Raw genomic sequence first — 18,546 nt, 5'->3', positions numbered from 1 at the left:
TGAGGTAAATATTTCAATGGTAGAAAAAAACTCCAGATTTTCCTGCCTTGTTCCCCGACTCAAAGTATGACTGTCTTGCCCTGAATAGCCAAAACTCCACCTTCCATGACAAAATAGTTTTATATCTGTATTTCAATCGGGTCAATTCTCTATACCATCAGACGACATTCGGTGCTTCAGCTCTGTCTCAGCACTTTTAATATTCCCTTCCAACTCCACGAGTTCTCGTGCTTTGGATTTTTTGATGAATGAGGCATACTGTATGATCCGGCCCCTAAGAACCACCTTAAGCGCCTCCCAAGCCATGCCCACAGAGGATACTAAGGTTTTTATCTCCATATGAACATTGATTTCAGCCTTTAACATTTGTTGGAATTCAGGATTTTGCAAAAGGGATACATTAAAATGCTAACTATATGATTTCCTTTTCTCCATATGTGGCAACACTTCTAAACTCACCAGGACGTGATCTGAGACTAAAATGTTTCCAATTGAGCAATCAACAACAGATGAAATGAGGGACTTAGGTATATATATACACACAAAATAATAATCTATTCTAGAATAAATCTTATGGACTGATGAAAAATTTTAGTCCCTACCAGATGGGTTCAAAAGTCTCCAAATATATTTAAGCCCAAGGTTTTTACACATCCTGTGAAGTGTCAATGTTGCTCTAGGGGGCTTACACACTTCTGCTTCACTATGATCAATGACTGAGTCCATCAAAAGATTAAAGTCTCCTCCCAATATTATATCATGAGGGGTGCCAGCGGCTTGCAACATCCCTTCAAGATCTATAAAAAAGCCCTGATCATCAACATTAGGTGCATAAATATTAGCCAAAATAAGACTTTGCCCCTGAATTTCTGCTAAAACAATAATGACTCTTCCTAATTTATCTTTTGTCTGTTTGAAACATTTGAATTGTAGATGCTTACTCATCAGTGTAATGACTCCCCTGCTCTTACTTGAGCCAGCACTAAAGAAAACATGTCCACCCCATATCTTCCCAAAATTTTCAGCTTCCTGTGGGGAAAGATGCATTTCTTGAAGAAACACTATATCACATTTCTTACGCTTAAGAAAAGTAATAACCTTCCTTCTTTTTATAGGGTGCCCCAATCCATTCACATTCCACATGGAGAGAGACAATCCGCTTATATTAACATTTGACATTTTGACATATGAGAAAAAATTGATTGCGTGTCAAAAACAAAATTATAAAGACCACATTCCAACATTAGTGCAACAATCAAACCCCAAACTTCCCCCTGAACCAAACAAACAGAAAAAAGGAAAAAAATGCGCATTAACTGGCGTCCATCTCTCTAAACTCAAACAGTCCATATATGCCTATGAGAGCCCCCGCGACAACTCTACTGTCGGATTGCTCAAGTCCGGTGTTCAGTGAATCAGTCCACTCGGCTGCAACGTGAGTACCACCAAATAACTTACTCACTCCATTGACTTTATGAAGGACATCGCTTGCTAGGGACATGTAAATATTTTGTGGCCATCCTTAGCATCTATTCTCAATTTGGCCGGGACCATCATTGCAAAAGCGACCTTCCATTGATGTAAGAGTTTCTTGCATTCCTTGAATCGATCATGTTTCTCTCCTGTCGAATTCGCAAGGTCTGAGAACAAGAAAATGCTGTGGTTCTTCCAAGAAAGCCTTCCTTTATTCCTCGCCTCGTGTAACACAAGATCTTTATGGGATGATCTCAGAAATTTGGCCAGAATTGATCGGGGCCGGTCTCCCTCAGTGGATCGCTGAGCCGGAACCCTGTGAGCTCGCTCGATTTCCAGCTTATGGCCTGTTATGTCGAGCAGACTCGGAAAGAGCCCGTCCAGGAATTTCACCATATCTTGACCCTCTTCGGCCTCAGGAATTCCAACAATTCGTTATTCCGCCGACTAAGTTTCTCAAAGTCCTCCAACTTCTTCCAGACATGCTCAAAATCCACCTTGGTCGCTAACAGATTAGCAGATAATTCCCTCTCGATGACTCCAGATAATCAGTCCATTTCTCGACATCCCCCACTCTTGTAACCGCTTGAATTTAGTCTCCATGCCAGTGATCAATCGACATATTACAGCAAGATCCTCCAAGTCAGCAACGACCTTCGTCAGCATTGCCGACATGTTCAACAATTCTTGCCGAATTTCCCTCACTTCTCCAGCCAAATCGCTCGGGGCCTCCGGATCCCGAGGATTTTGAATTATTTGACGTATTGTCTTCCCAGAACAGTTATGGAACATCTAGAGTTATGGAGTGTCTCGAATCTCACTGGTTTATGACATTAATAGTGTTAAAACTAGCAAAGTGCGCAGAGCTAGCCTTTCACATGTCCGAACCTCACATGGCGCCAACCGACTCGTCTCAAGCCTGAAGATCTGATGTTCTCGCCTAATTGGTGGTGGATTTGAGGTTGCTTAGTGGTGATGTTTTGAAGGGTTGTGGGATGCCAGTAAACTCTATGGGGGCCATTTCTGGCCATTTAGCAGAGGCTAAAATCTCAGGATCTAAACAAAACAAACTGGGTCAGCAGTTTCAGAGGAAAAACAAGCAAGAAAGGAGTGATCTTGAGGAAAAGCTACAGAGAACAGTGCAACCATCCAGTCAGTTATAACCTAGGCACTCCTCAAACATACCTGTCTGAGAGGCAACTTCAGGGCATGATAGACACTGTGCCCCCTTTTCCCACCTAAGACCACCGTCTATGCTAGACCAATCCAGGACAAAAAGAGCTATGGGGCTTAGGCAGTAACAACACAGAAAAATTCTTTAACACAAAAGGCCAATCTTGATTTCGTGCCAGGAGTGAGGTGGCCAGAAACTCAGCACAAAAATGAGGCCCTGAAGTCTTCAGAACATAACCGCTTCAGAGGGAACTGAGCCAAGGCCACTACAGCTCTATAAAAAGGCCTTTCCATGCCTGCACCACAAAAAAAAAAAAAAACTCAGCATGTGACATGCAAGCTGACAACTGAAAAACACAGGAACCCTGGCAAGAGTATAAATCTGTAGAGCAGACGTACAATGACAGTTATCTAATGAGAGAATGCATTGCAGCGGCCAAAAAAATACTCTCTGGTGTGGTCATGACTTCCACATTTAAGAGCTTCCAACATACAGTAGTAGAAATTCAAAGCAGCTTATGATTTAAAAATAGCGAGTACATGATCAGTCTGTTCACACTAAAAGTTAAAATAGTTTCAGATTTTTATTTCAAACTATTAGTTTGTAAAGTACAATTTGAAAAAAAAAGAAAGAAAAAAAAGCAAGATCAGGAAGTAATATTTCAATATAATATAAAAAACATGAGAGTATAATTAATTGCTATTATGTTAAGATTGCTACGCTGCACCACCATTGTCACCAATATACAAAAATAATAGCTTTTTTTAAACAGGTTTGTCTGCAATTGGTCATACAATCAAATAGTACCATCCCAAACATACGCTACTGGTCAAGTCAATGTTACTAATTTGGGCTGGTCGGAATTCTTAAACAAAGCAATGACTGATAGCACTACATAGTCAAAACTGCTTACACTTTTTGGAGGAATCAACCTATTGTATGAATGGCTTACTTATGCAGAGGCAACTATATTAAGATGGACACAAGTATTTTAAACATAGAAAAATTTACAAACTTCAACTTTAAGGCACGTTATTCTGTCAAAAGCTTATTTTGTGATGACCTAATTCCCAGAAGAAACACTTACCATCACAAGTAAAGGTTACAGGTTGTTGAGAATCTGAAATCTCAATGGACACTTTAACACTGCCTCCATTGTCCCCTCCTGCATCCCTCTGAGTGATCACAGGGCTGAGAACATAGCCAGGATTGGAAGAGAGGTCATCATGAAGGAACTTGGACCTCAGTCTGCAAACAAGAAACATAAAGTGTGTGAACGAAGAGATGTCCAATATAAAATAGGAAAGTCCTGTGTTCCACAAGGCTCTGTCTTGGGTCCTTTCTTAGTCTTTCTGCACATTCTCCCTTTGGGTTATTAGGAAACATAGCATTAGCTTTCACTGTTAAGTGGGCAACAATGGTGGTGGTATTCACCATAAAATTTGAGAGGACATTTTTTCTACCAATATTCAAAATAGTGGTAGACCAATATGGCTTTTCAATGACCAATTCGGATTCAGATTAGCTTTACATCCCCTGTAGAATCTTACATTATAGGGCTGATTCAGGTCTCCTGGTCCTTCCGATGTCTTAAGAAAAACCTGCACAACACAGTTGCTATAGTAAATGTGATCTAATTTATGATGGAAAGGGTTATCCATTTTAATAGTCAAAATCTGCCTTAAACAACTTTCAAAAACATCAAAATCACAACTCACTTTGAAATGTCTTCAGAGAATGCTACAACTTCTAGATTCTGGGTTTCCTTGCCCTGCAAATCGGAGTACTTTGGGAGTTCATTTGCACTTCCCTTATTGTCCTGTTAAAAACAGACATGAAACTGTGGTTATACTAATGAGCAAGCACAAAGTTCTCTCAGACAGACATTCAGTCTACTATCCTGCACATTCAATCACTTTCACTCATAACATTGTTTTGTAAATAGCGAGAATTATGTACAGTGTTCTAAAATGTTAGTGATTGATGACATTAACATCCCATGGCAAATGTGAAACAAGACAGTGTCTGTTTGGTGGGAGGATTTGAAGAATGTGGAGAATGTCTAGAATGACAAAAAGACTTCCTTTAGGAAGGAAATGGGTCAAAAAGACATATCAACACAGAATTACAACCAAGATTTAAAGGTACTTCAATCAGTTCAATAATGGCTAAATAGAAATTTGTTTTTGTTTAAAAACAATCAATTTTAATGGGATTAGGCTTATTTTTTGTTGGTGCAAGTGCAATATTTTCTCTTAGCATGGTTTCTAATGAGAACAACTGCCTCCAACACATTCAACCTTTCACATAAAAGGAGAATCAAATTCATAAAAAAAAAAAATAAAAAAAACCCAAAAGAGGACAGATCTAAGATTTTAATCTGTTACAATTTAACTGTACACTACCAACTAATCAAATATTTGAGGTGAAAGATAGCTGCAAATGGGTAGTTGATGCATAACATGCCTGTATTAAATGTATATGAATGTACAATTTAAAAGTATACGTTTCAGATTATGTAAATGGTCTTAAATTTTTCACCAATTTTAATTATCTGAATTTTCAATTTCAAACTTTGCGTTCATTGGTTTATTTTAAATGGTCCTACTGTGTAATTTTAATTTATTTTGTACAATAATTCATGTAATCATAAAAGCTACATGCATAATAATTATTTAATAAATGCTAAAATAGTTTTAGATTGAGTATATATTGAGTACAGCAGAGTGCAGAACTTCCGAAAAGTAGTTTTGCCTTTTGTAAAGTATTTATAAGTGTCATTATTGGTCAAACAGAGCGGGTCACGTGTTTTATTGCAGGCAAGATATCCAAACGTTGGATGATATAATGGTGTCTTTAGCTGTTTACTAGGCCAGAGTCCTAGGCCTAACCACCATGAAAAATGAGATGCCATGTGACACATATTCACAAATTATTCATCCCCTTTTGCTTAGAGCTACAGTTTTACTGTTCTGGCTGCCCTATATAGAAACTGTCCCACTCCAAACAGACTTTTTGCACAAATTAAAAAGTCCATGAGGTAACTGCTGAACAACAATGTAAAAATCACTCACACAAAGCTTAGTATTACCCAGAATTAAAGTACATTTCCCTGTCATCTACTTTTGCCTGCAGTAGAAATGGTGACTGTAACTTCCTCTTCATTATCTATGTTAAGGGATAGAGTTCACCCAAAAATAAAAATTCTGTCACATTCACCCACCCTCATGTTGTTGTAAACCCATATGATTTTCTTCCGTTAAACACAAAAGGAGATTTTAGGGAAAATGACAGTCTCAGTCACCATTCACTTTCATTATATGAAAAAAAAAAAAAAGAAGAAAAAAAAAAAAGATGCAACGGAAGCGAATTGAGACTGGATCTAACATTCTGCTCAACATCTTTCGTGTTCCACAAAGGAAAGTCATATGGGTTTGTAACAGCATAAAGTTGCGTAAATGATGACATATTTTCATTTTTGGGTGAACTATCCATTTAAGGATGCTGATATAACTAGACTTCCACCTGACTGTAATTCCACAGAAAAAAATCTGACTGAACTTCCATCAGATGGTTTAATAATTTCAGATACTACTGACAACAGAGTGCTTGACAGTAAACAGTGACTAAGTGATTTGTTTACAGATGTAATTACTAACAGTTACATTACACAAACTTCTTTTTTTGTTGTGGGACAAGCTGATGATGAGTCTGAGTTTCTGGTTCATCAGCAGGTGGTGTTCTGAAAGAGCACATTTACAAACAAACACACCGGTAACACAACAGAAACCAAATGCTCACAATGTCAAATGAAAAAAAAAAAAAACAACTCACTGTGTATGTGAGCTTCTGTGAGGGCTTATGTAACACAAACACACCTTTTATAACACTGGACACCAGAAAGCAGTTTATTGCGAGAAAGCAGGTTATTGTGAAAAAACAGCGTTCCTGTTTATATGCCCGTATACCTGTTACTGAGCCACATGTATCCCGTATACATGTGGCTCAGTCAGTAAGCAGCTTTCTCCACAGCAACGGAATTTCCCTGCGACGTTTGTGTAATTAACAAACATGGGATGCAAGGAAGATGCGCCATTTTACTCTGTTGCTTCGCTTTATTTCCAGATATTACAGAGTTGTTGCTGTGTTTGTTTCCTTCACTTTCTATCGCGACCTGCAGCAGAATTGCACTATAATAGTGGGGTTTTCCTCTTTTGTAAAACTCTGAGATTTCCCCAAAATACGAGTGCAAATGGGAACACGAGGAAGAGTCAATATTTTACATTGGAGTGTATAAATATGTATAGTTTATAGTTTATGTGATTTTCCCATTGGACACCCAGAAATGTTGAATTCTTTCCACTGTGTTGACTTTTTGTTGGGCTCCATCCTATGATGTTTGTTATTCTGGTCTGTTCCATGTATGCGCACTCTTTAAATAACCATCAAAATGGCGTTTATTCGTTTACATGACCACATTAAGCCACGTTTTCTGAGAGAAACCTAGGTGTGTTATACCACTTTCTCTTAATCTCTTGAATGGTATAAGGAAATCAGCGCACTTGTTTACATGACGTATCAGAATGCCACTTTCTGCTAAAACCCTGGAATAAACCGTTTTCTTAAAGGAATATTACGGGTTCAATACAAATTAAGCTCAATTGACAGCATTTGTGGCAAAATATTGATTACCACAAAACATTATTTTGAATTGCCCCTCCTTTTCTTTAAAAAAAAAAAAAAAAAAAAGCACAAATCTAGGTTGAGGCACTTACAATGAAAATGAATGATGGCCAATTTTTGATATATGACAGTGGAGAGACATACAGGCTCATTCTGACTTTCTCTCCACATCCCGTCACGTGTAGATCGGCAAAATAAAAACAGGAGAACCACGTGTACAAACAATTGTAACAGACTGAATAAGTGCGATTCATAACGTAACTTTGCCTTGTGTATGTATGTGATTGTTTATTTAAATACTCTCAGGGCTTGCTGTAGAAAGCGGATGCCCATACGGAGCTTCAGTGAGAAAATGAGTTGTGTTCAATAAACAGACTGTTTTGTCTGTAATTGCTCTGTTTTCTACATTTTATTAAATTATCTTCATTTTATTGTATTATCACCACGGTCATTCAGTTGAACTTAGAGTCCGAGCATCACTGCCACAGCCGCACCGCGGAGGACAACCAGCTCCTGTCCTGAAGAGCGCGTGAAGCGTTCTGCTGCGTCTGCTCACGCCAAACTCCCATGAAAATATAAACTAACAAGTATAAACTTTGGTAGTGAAAGCAAAGCATCCCGGTTTCACTTTAAATGATCGTGTAATGGCAAATGTTCCTGGGTCATACACACTGTGTTAATGACATGTGGTGACAGAGGAGACGCACGCTTACTCCATTTCTGTGGAGTGATAAAATGATGAAATGTAATCTCAAAGGTTTTGTTTCATGACAAATAAGGGCTTGTGGGTTTAATCAGAGCATTAAAATAACGTATGAAAGTGGAGAAATTAGGAAAGAAATGTTTTACTATTGCATAATATAATAATAAAAAAAATTATATATATATATGTATTTTATTTAAAAAATTATAAAATATATAAGTTCAAAATACAAGTGTATATGTAAAATTTACCAAACCTAAAGTAGAATGTTTTTATATTTAAAACATAAGTTTTTAAAGTCTTAAAAGGAAATCATAGTTTATCCCTATTTTATTATTTCATTTATATATTTGAAGTTAAATGTGTAAAAATGACTTCTTAAGGTGTATGAAGTACACATGCAGAAAAAAGCACACCATAAAATATATTACAATTTACATGACAATTAATCATGAAAGCCCTTAACGAGACAATTAATCATCATAATCGCAATTATCTGTTTGACAATTATTCGTCAGCCAAATTTCAAAATCATCACAGCCCTAATTGTAAGTGCCTCACTTGCCGCTCATTATTTTCACATGCAAATGAGCTTGTGATTTGCATCATATGTTTGCCAGCAAAAAATTATGTTCTACCAAGGTTTCCCAAATGGGGCTTGCAAACTTCTAAAGATTAATGACAGAATTGCAGGAGGTTTGTGAGACTGAGTAATGCCATTGATGAATAATAATAATAATTTAAAAAAAAGTACACTATAATAAAATATAAGAAAAATATATATGGAAAATATATAAGAAAAACAATAAATGGAAAAAATGTTAATACAATTTTTAAACGAAAAACAAAGACTAAAAATGTAAAAATGTTGTAACATTTCTTAGAATTCTAAAGGTATATTAGGGGGTACTTCAAGTAAATAGTTTAGATTTTATGTGGTTGAGCTCATCCTTGAGAATCCCTATGTTACACAACTCGAGGCTCACACGAATCCCAAATACTCTAATGCTCATTCAAAACTTCTTTTGATGATGTGTTGTAACCTGAACCAGTAAGCATCAAGTAATGGCAATAGTGAGCCACTTACACGGAGGCTGTTGATACACCCAACAGCAAACAGGTCTTTAAAGTTGTGTGTGCTGATAAGGGCTAAAATATCCAGAGCTTGAGATAAGAGTATCTGATGTTCTGTGCAGTGAAGCAGAGTAACTGTACACCAAAGCCAAAGCTCAGATTAGTTTCGCCGCTCTATTGCACACTCTGAACTCTGAAAGAAGGCTGCCATGGCAACATGGAGCTGCGCACCCCAGCTGCAGGCACGTCAGGGAAGGACCCATGGGGCAACGACAGCTAGCTGGGGCCTGTCCCTGCTAATGAGACCAGCAGTAGTCCTCACTACACTCACACACAAAGCCAAGAGCCCATTTACTCCAAAACACTAGGATGGCAGAGTGCTAACTTGACTATGAACTTGGCCTGATATATATGATCCAGACAAATTAAGATATTCCTGTAGCTTAAACTTTTACACAGTACACAACTCAGAGCAAGACCAAAAATGACCTCACCCTAACCACTTTAAAACTGTGACAATTACTGCAATAAGATGCACATAGACAATTAACTTCGTGTCATTGTTGTGTGAGTGTTGGACAAGATGTTTAATGCATACTTTGCCTATTGTTTGTATATTGTCTATTGGGTCACATTTTACAATAAGTTTCAATAAATTAACATTAGTTAAAGCATTAGGTATCATGAACTCACAATGATTAGTCTACAGAATTATTTAATTTTAGTTAATTTATGAATACACTTTTGTTCATTGTTAGTCCATGTTAGTTCATAATGCATTAACTAATGTTAATTTTTTACAACCAATAATGCATTCTAAATATCTTGGTATATGTAGATATTAACATTAACCATGATTAAAAAATGCTGTAAAAGTGTTGTTCATTGTTAATTCATGTTAACGATTATATTAACTAAGATTAACATAATACAGACATGTTAAGTGTTGCCATCTCTTGTTTGTATGACTATGAATAGTCTGTATTTATTGTTACTCGTGTCTATGTATTTTATGTGATATTGTAATATGGTATTGTAAATAGTATGTTCAAAAATGCTCAATATTTGCTCCAAGGTTTCTTGGGAAACTGCATTTGATTTTTCCCCCTTCCCCATGAAAAAAAAAACATCACAGTCAACCTGACTTTGAACTCTCAGACCCCTTTATTTTAATCCTGAAGTGACAACTGTCCTGATTTCAGAAGTTCAGGGTTCTGTGGGAAATGTGTGACAACAGCTAATTGTCCTAGTCAGAAATGAACATAATGAGACAGGAAGTGGGATTTCTGGGAAATAACGCACACATTTACACACCCTCCATATAAGGAATCAAAGTCTCACTCATTGTGCACTGCTCTCAGGAAGTCATTCTTTATTTTGGCAATCAGCAACAACATTTCTAAAAGACCAAAGATAAAACAGGGGTCTAGATAAAATGGTGGTAAAATGAAAGAGACAAAAGCACTATTTGAATTTAGCTAGAGTCTGATAAGAAACCAACCATAAGGAAATTAAAGATGCCAAAATGAAAGATGCAAATTGCCTGCAGCTCAAAATGTTGCAGTGACATTCAGCACACTGTCATAGATAATATAATTAGAAATCCATATGAACACATTTTTACCTGCTACAATTTGTCACAACAGAGAGCACAGTTGTTTTGTTGTTTATTATGAAAAAGTGCTAGCATGCATTTTTAAAATAGATACACTTGTGCACTACTGCAGGGCTAGGCATTTTTGTCATTTTTTTCTGCTCGCACATACGACAATATAAACCATGTATCTAGGGGAGGGGAGTGGCGTTCCATCTGTGGTATTTTTTAAATCGTTGTCCTATGTACGTGTCAGACAATCGTCTTTGAGACCGATCGTGTTCTTGCGCTAAAAAGCAAGACGCCTCACAACGGATATTACAGAACGCAGGTATCTCAAGACATGTTTTTAAAAGTAAATGACATCTAAAAAACACAGCGTTCCTGCACAAAAAGCTGAAAAGAACAGCAAGACACCATGAAACGGTCAAAGACATTTGTCTTGTGCATGTCTATATTGAAAACCAATAGAAAAAAGCGTAGACGGACGCAAAAACACGTTCAGTGTGAACAGCACCTTTTGTCTATTACATCGCATCTCACCGTCACGTCACACATGATCATGTTTAATCATTGTGTTCACAAGTACTTGTCCTATCCCTACTACATTGTTGATTATATGGTCAAAATAGCATTCGTTAAGCATCAGAAAGAGCAGATTTGAATTTACAGAGCTCTTGCTCTATTGGTTGTTTTGGCAGTGCAAACATGATATCTGGCCTATTCATTGTAACATAATTAACTCTAGCTGTTTTAGCTGGAGAACACCTGACTGAGAGTGCGTTGTAGACACAGGACAATTTTTACTTCCTCCTACAGAGCTATTAATTATGTCCATCTGTGATGGTCAGACGCACTATGCAGATGAGGATGTGGTGATGACTTCTGCTGTCAGTACTGAACTGTGTTTAAGAGAAAGAGCTGCCAACAAGTTCCCGGTCAGCAGAAACGAGAAGTTCTCTTACCTGTTTGCTTGGGTTGGGATGCGTTGAGGTTGCAGATATATTGAGGGAATGGCTTCTAGTTACGGCCACCCCTCTTGATGCTCTTCTCGGCTGAGAGGCCAAAGTAGCCTTGTTTTTCAAATGTGCTGGAGGACTGCCATTATCCACACCCTCAGACTCTTCCTGAAGAACCGCATCCCATGGGTCTTTGGCAGTCTCCGACTGCTCTGTGCAAGGACCACCTGATACAGCTGGTTTCTCCTCTACCTCCACTTTACGCTTGTTGAGCGGATCCAGGTCCAACCACTCAAATCGGCTGATGTTGGGAGGTTCTGAGGGCTGAGGCATGGGCTCCAGGGATTTGGTACTTCCTGAGTCTATATCCATGCTGGATGTCCTGCCGTTCTTCAAGTATTCCGAAGTGCTGGCAATCTTGTCAAACAGCTTGGCCATCTCTGGGGTGATGGCAGGCTGCTGGTAGACCAGAGCAGCAGGTGATTGGATGTGAGCAAAGGAGATGTAGGGAGTCGGTTGGGCAGGCATACTAATAAACGGAGACATAGCTGGACTCAAGCCATTCTGGAAAGAGCATGGAGGTTTTGGAAAGGGAGCAGAGGAGAAGATGGGAGTCTGTAGGTGCGTAGGGGTCTGCAGAGCAGAATTGGCTGTCCAGTGGAATGATGAAGTGTTGAAGGCATGTCCTCCAGGATATGAGGCACTGAGGTTGCAACCTAGCAGGGAAGAAGGCCTAGTCACTTTGTTGGTGCCAAAATTTTCATCCAGAAGTAGCTTTTCCAGCTCTTCCTTGGTCAGCTTCTCTACATCGATGTCCCCAAACTTGTCTTTGTCTACTTTCTTCTGTGTTTCTGATTCAGGGAAGACAATAAGATCTTTCTCCTGCCGGATAGAGGAAGATGCTTGTGCTCTCACATTAGGAAGGGGATTAGCTGAAGGCGCTGTGGTTAGGAGTGTGTGTCTTTTCTCTCGCAAAAGTTTAGCTAAGGCCTCTTCCTCCATGCGTAAAGCTTCCTCCTTTCCCACCATCCCTTTGGGCCGGACCACCCCTGGAGAGGCTGGCCTGTCAAGCTTAAACCCATTGCCACTGGATATGTGGGCCATGGTTTCAGCTCTGCCTTGATATGCACATGGGGAGACCGGTCAAGACCGGTACAGCTGGATTCTGATGGGAGCTTTACAACAGGTTCCTATGGGAGGAAATTGAGAGAACTTTGGTTATCAAGCCTTCATGATGGCTCATGACAATATCTTTCAAAACAAATGCAGCCAATTATTATGTACTGGTAGTGCTATTTTTAGAGGCAGTAGTCAATATAGTGAGTTGCTGTGGGCCTCTTTTAACAATCAATCCCATGATTGTGGGGTCACAAATATGAGCTTATAATAACACCATTACCCTTCTACATTCACATGACATTTTCTCCAAAATCAAATGAATGAATCCTTTTTTATATGTTTGGTTGGTCATTTAATTGCTTAATAAAGAATTTGAAAATTAAAATGAAAAATCAATTTGAAATTTGATTTCAAAATGAAAATTTCAAGGATTCAAAATCAATTTGAAATTAAAATGGAAAATTATTAAATGCTTGACGCACAAACATCAGAGGACAAATACTGCTGAGTTCATGTGAGTGACTAGTGAGGGTGTGTCAAACTCTGTCTGGATTTAACGGGTGAATGGCAGGTGGTTACAAGCACATACCAGACATTTCCATGTGCCTTCCAGGGCCAAGACATTCCAGCTTGCAGTTCAAACAAAACCAATTAGCAGTAAACTCAGACAGAATAGGTATTGAGCTTCTCATTTATAACTTATATGCTAAAACCCCAAAATTTGAACTTTGTGGAACAGTAAAACATGCATTAGTAGAAATGCATCAACCGAGTGTTTTGCTATCCCATTTACATGACAGTAGCTGTATTTGTGTGGTTAACAGTGGGCAGGACTGCTTTAAATTATTTATGCCTACATGTGAATTAGATAAAGAAACATGGAGTAATGCTAAAATACATAGCAGGACATGTCCCAAACAAGTCAAGGCGAGGAAGAACATGTTATTAAAGGATGTTATGCACAATGAAAAGTGGAGTTCAGATGTTCAAAGTAACCAAGCAATGTCGCATCTTTACACTGAGTCAGAATTTAGAGTGAGAACCACCTATTAGTTTTGATGTTTGGGGTCTTTAGTTTTTAACTTTAATATTAGCCTACATAATGTAAACTATTTTTGCACTGATGCCAGACTTGTTCTTTTGTTACGGACAATCTTATCCTTTGGTTTTGCGCCCATCAATTTTCAAATAAAAAGATAAAATAACCCAATGAAATAAAGTGTAGGCTATATATGTAAGTACATAAACTACTTATTAATTAAACCAACACCAGCATATCTATCTATCTATCTATATATATATATAAACACACACACATATATATATATATATATATATATATATATATATATATATATATATATATATATATATATATTTGCGATACATACGATGTCCATGATATAAAATTACTTCTACTGTCTGATATAAGACTTTGGCCATGTCGTCCTCCCCTTCCACAAATAATCCAAGAACAACATAACACACACTGAGATATGTTGGGAATGTGACTATTAGTTATACAATTTCATTTTGATATCACAGCCTTTCCCAAGTGCTGCCAAGACAGGCCAACAATACTCTGCTGAGGACATTATGTACTTTGAGGAATATAGCATGCAAGGGTGGTCTCCTCTGGCCATTGCTCACAACAGAGACCAAGCATGTCTTATCAATAAGGCAAAAAGCTGAACTACTGCAAGTGCATCCAACTGTGCAAAAGATGCTGCTGAAATTGTCTGCATGCCACACTATCAAATTAAGAACTCGGACCAGGAACAGTGAAAATTGTGGTTATATTCTACTGCCTGCTTTTGTGAAATTTCATGTAATTTAAAGAAAAATGTGTATGTTATATAAGATAAAAGTAAACATAATTCTCTCAATACACACTCTCAGTAAACTGACAAAAAAGCAAACATTATCTGTAAGAACAATGATTCTTTTGATCTTGTTAATGTCAGGTTTAAAATGACCATACACTGTCAAATGTTTAAAACATATGTAGATCAACATATAAAGACACAGACTTAAAGGGACAGTTCACCAAAAATTAAAATTCTCTAATCATTTGCTCACCCTCATGCCATCATAGATGAGATGTGTATGACTTTCTTCCGCTGAACACAAACTAAGATTTGTAAAATAACTTTTCAGCTCTATAGGTCCTCACAATGCAATTTAATGGGTACAGACATTTTGAAACACATAAAGGCAGTGTAAAAGTAATCCATACAACTCCAGTGGTTAAATCCTTTTCTTCAGAAGCGATATGATAGGTGTGAGGAGTGAGAAACAGATCAATATTTTAAGTCATTTTTACTATCAATTCTACTCCCTGCCCAGTAGGTGGTGATATGTACGAAGTATGTGAATCGCCAAAAACAAAAGAAGATGAATGTGAAAGTGTAAGTGGAGATTTATAGTAAAAAAAGGACTTACATTTTTATCTGTTTCTCACCTACACCTATTATATAGCTTCTGAAGACATGGATTAAACCACTGGAGTTGTATGGATTACTTTTATCCTGACTTTATGTGCTTGTGGAGCTTCAAAATGTTGGTACCCATTCACTTGCATTGTGAGGACTTACAGAGCTGAGATATTCCTCTAAAAATCTTTGTTTGTGTTCAGCAGAAGATACAGTGTTTCCCATTAATTCCCTAGAATTTCATAATGAACTGAAAATTCTCAAAATAACATAAAAGATCTCTAACGTTGGTTTTGTGCCGTTGCTTCGGCAAAGCATCTCTCACTCCCAGTCATCAGCCCCGTTCCCCACTGCTGTACGCGTGCATGCTCATGCTCATGCTCACGCTCACGCTCACACACACACACACACACACACACACACACACACACACACTCCGAGACACCAAGGCATTTTGAGGACACAACATCGTTTGATGTAAGTAACATTAACTAACGTTACAGTATCCACTGCAGTTATCCACTAGTCCAAATATAATTTTATCTTTATCAATGTAAGACAGCAAACAGATAAAGTAAATGCAGAAGTTATCATTGATAATTAACATTAATCTAACGTTAGCTAAGTTAGGAAACATTAATGTTATCTGTCAGTCTCACTTATGTCGACTGACATATTCGGCTGCTTGTCGTGAAAAACAATGTATAACGTATGTAACCTTATATCTAGCTAGCTAATGTTAGCTAATTATCTAATGTTAATGTTATTAACAGCGGCTCTGACAACTAAGGGTGTAACGGTTCTAATTTCTCACAATTTGGTTTGTATCACGGTTTTAGGGTCACGGTTTTAGGGTCACGGTTTAGGTACGGTTCTTTATTTGTTATTATCAGGGGGAAAAAAAATATTACTTCTAAATACAAAGTAAAAATATCCTATTTGGTAACAGACACTTCAAGAGATTTGCCCTCACTACAAATCACCATTGTTTTACTACAGTAACCAGTTTAAACATTGTATTTGTAGTAAAATCATAGTAACCACAAAATGAACATGGTTACTGTCATGGTTACAATACTACAGTAAAATCAAGGTAACTATATGGAAACTACTGGATTACTGTTGCAAAACAATGGTTAATTGTATCAAAACTATGATTTCTGCCAAGAAAACAATGGTGACAGCAGTCATTGTTACTTCAGTCATGGCTACTACAATATCACTATAGTAAAACAATGGTTACAATATGGCTACTACAGTATTACTACATAAAACCAAGAAGAAAACCATGGTGACAACAGTCCTTGTTATTAGTCATTGTTACTACAACATTACTATAGGAGAACCATGTTTAATTCTATCAAAACTATGATTTCTGCTAAGAAACCCATAGTGACAACAATCCTTGTTATTACAGTCATGGTTACTACAACATTACTATAGTAAAACCATGGTTCATTTTCGTTAGGGTCCTTAACTAAAAAAAAACCCTCTCTAATTACTAACTCAATATTTTTAATTAATACCTGCATTATTACGCTACACGCATCAACATAAAGTGCATTTCAAACTCAACTCAACGTATATTCAACGTTCAGAATCTGTACATCACTACAGAGGAAATAAACTTGCTATTAAAATGAATACGAGAATGGATGTCGTAACGCGACTCAAGTATTTTAATCGCAGAAATCCCACTTCATCAACGGAGTAAAGGCTATGAAAGCCCCAATCGCTTTAGTTCTTGTTTCATGTCTGTCCGAACTTGCTCCAAGTGCCTGCTTAAAGACGGAAGGGAGTGTGTTTGTGTGCAGTTTCGTGCTCACCTAAAGCTTTGTGCACACTGCGGGCTATATATCCTTGGGTGATGTCAGCGTAAATAGCTAATCAAATATCGATGTTTTACCAGTATACGGCACTCGTGTCTAGCAATGTCTGCAAACAGTGCCTGTTTTGTAAAGGGTTTTTGACCATCGCTGTTGTATTTGACTGCATAAGAAAAAAGTTCCCAGACAGGAGACTTGAATGATGCAGGGGCATCTCTCTTAAGGCTTGTTTTCTCCAATTGCCATTTTGCTAATTAATGCATGCAGAACTATGATGTCATCAACTGATTTAACGTACTAACAGTTAATAGGACAGCTTCTCTATGTAGAAAGTTGACCCATGTGATACACAGGTGGAGTGTGTACATCTACAGGGCCATACAGGTGCATTAGTGGAGGTTACAACTGTGCATGTCTATTTGGCACTTGATTTTCTTCACCAGACTGTATGATCCAGATTGGTTATTACACTAGAGATGAACTGCGGAGCAAATGCTTACCGAACTGTGGTTGCCTAACCGTACGGTTAATTTTTTTACTGACAACGTAACTATTTTTACCATCTGAGGAGCAAGTTCAACACAGGTAACCACTTTTGCTTCATTTCTTTGATGGCTCACAAGGCTCGACATTAACGCGTCCGGGACAAGTGGATTTTTGAAGGGGCAAGTGAAAGAGAATTTTACTTGCCCGACCAGACAATCAGACGGATTAAAATGTCAATAACAAAAGAATAACCGGCTATATTTGTGATAGCCTAGGACTGTGTCACTTATTAGAAAGTTCATTTTCTTATTCTGCTGTTGAAAATAATCCAGAGCACATAATTTTATAATTTGCTAGCGATCTAGTAACAGCAGTGCCCTGTTTGATTGATAGGCGGTGTATGTGTGTGTGCTGAACATGCACGTGTGTTCCTAGAATGCCTGAACAGTCAAGCACATGCCAAAATGCCCGTCTTGGTGAGGTATTCATGTAAACACAGAGAGTGATGTCTAAAGTGAACGTAAACAGCGGAGAACAAAGCGGATGTGTATTAAAATGGTGGACTTGTAAGCATCTCTGCTGTTAATGGTGGCGATGGAGGCTTTCCTTTCTTTGACTACCATACGTAACCTAAAATAATTACCATATAACATTAACCCCCCCACCCAGTGCAGTTTACATTTCTGTCACAGAAAACTGAGTTGACTGCATAGGTACACTATTAGGTTGGCCATCGGTCATAATTTTAGAAAAATATACAACATAAACTTTGACATGTTACTTGAGCATGTTTACTTTAAGCAAACTTAAAATGTACTTTTTTCTTTCCGGACAAGTTACTTTTTTACTCTGACAAGTGAATGAACAATTTCAATGCTTAATGTCAGGCCCTGGCTCAAATCCGTCTCGTCGCTGACCACAACCCCTGGAGTCGCAAGTTCGAATCTAGGGTGTGCTGAGTGACTCCAGCCAGGTCTCCTAAGCAACCAAATTGGCACGGTTGCTAGGGAGCGTAGAATCACA

General features: G+C 37.9%; 1 protein-coding gene across 1 annotated transcript in view; it reads right to left on the bottom strand.

Moving 5' to 3' along the window:
- Positions 1-18,546, bottom strand: part of LOC127416798 (phosphatidylinositol 4-phosphate 3-kinase C2 domain-containing subunit alpha-like) — a 60,858-nt gene that overhangs the window by 38,351 nt on the left and 3,961 nt on the right. The window contains exons 2-4 of the mRNA XM_051656346.1: positions 11,667-12,850; positions 4,366-4,466; positions 3,735-3,895 (exon numbers count right to left, since the gene is read on the bottom strand). Coding sequence (XP_051512306.1) covers positions 3,735-3,895; positions 4,366-4,466; positions 11,667-12,764 — 1,360 coding nt within the window. The 5' untranslated portion in view covers positions 12,765-12,850. The remainder of the gene's footprint in view (positions 1-3,734; positions 3,896-4,365; positions 4,467-11,666; positions 12,851-18,546) is intronic.

This window comes from Myxocyprinus asiaticus, chromosome 26 (assembly GCF_019703515.2).
Source record: "Myxocyprinus asiaticus isolate MX2 ecotype Aquarium Trade chromosome 26, UBuf_Myxa_2, whole genome shotgun sequence".
NCBI lineage: Eukaryota > Metazoa > Chordata > Actinopteri > Cypriniformes > Catostomidae > Myxocyprinus > Myxocyprinus asiaticus.
Note: the sequence above shows the minus strand (reverse complement) of the source record. Positions and strands in the feature narration are given on the sequence as shown.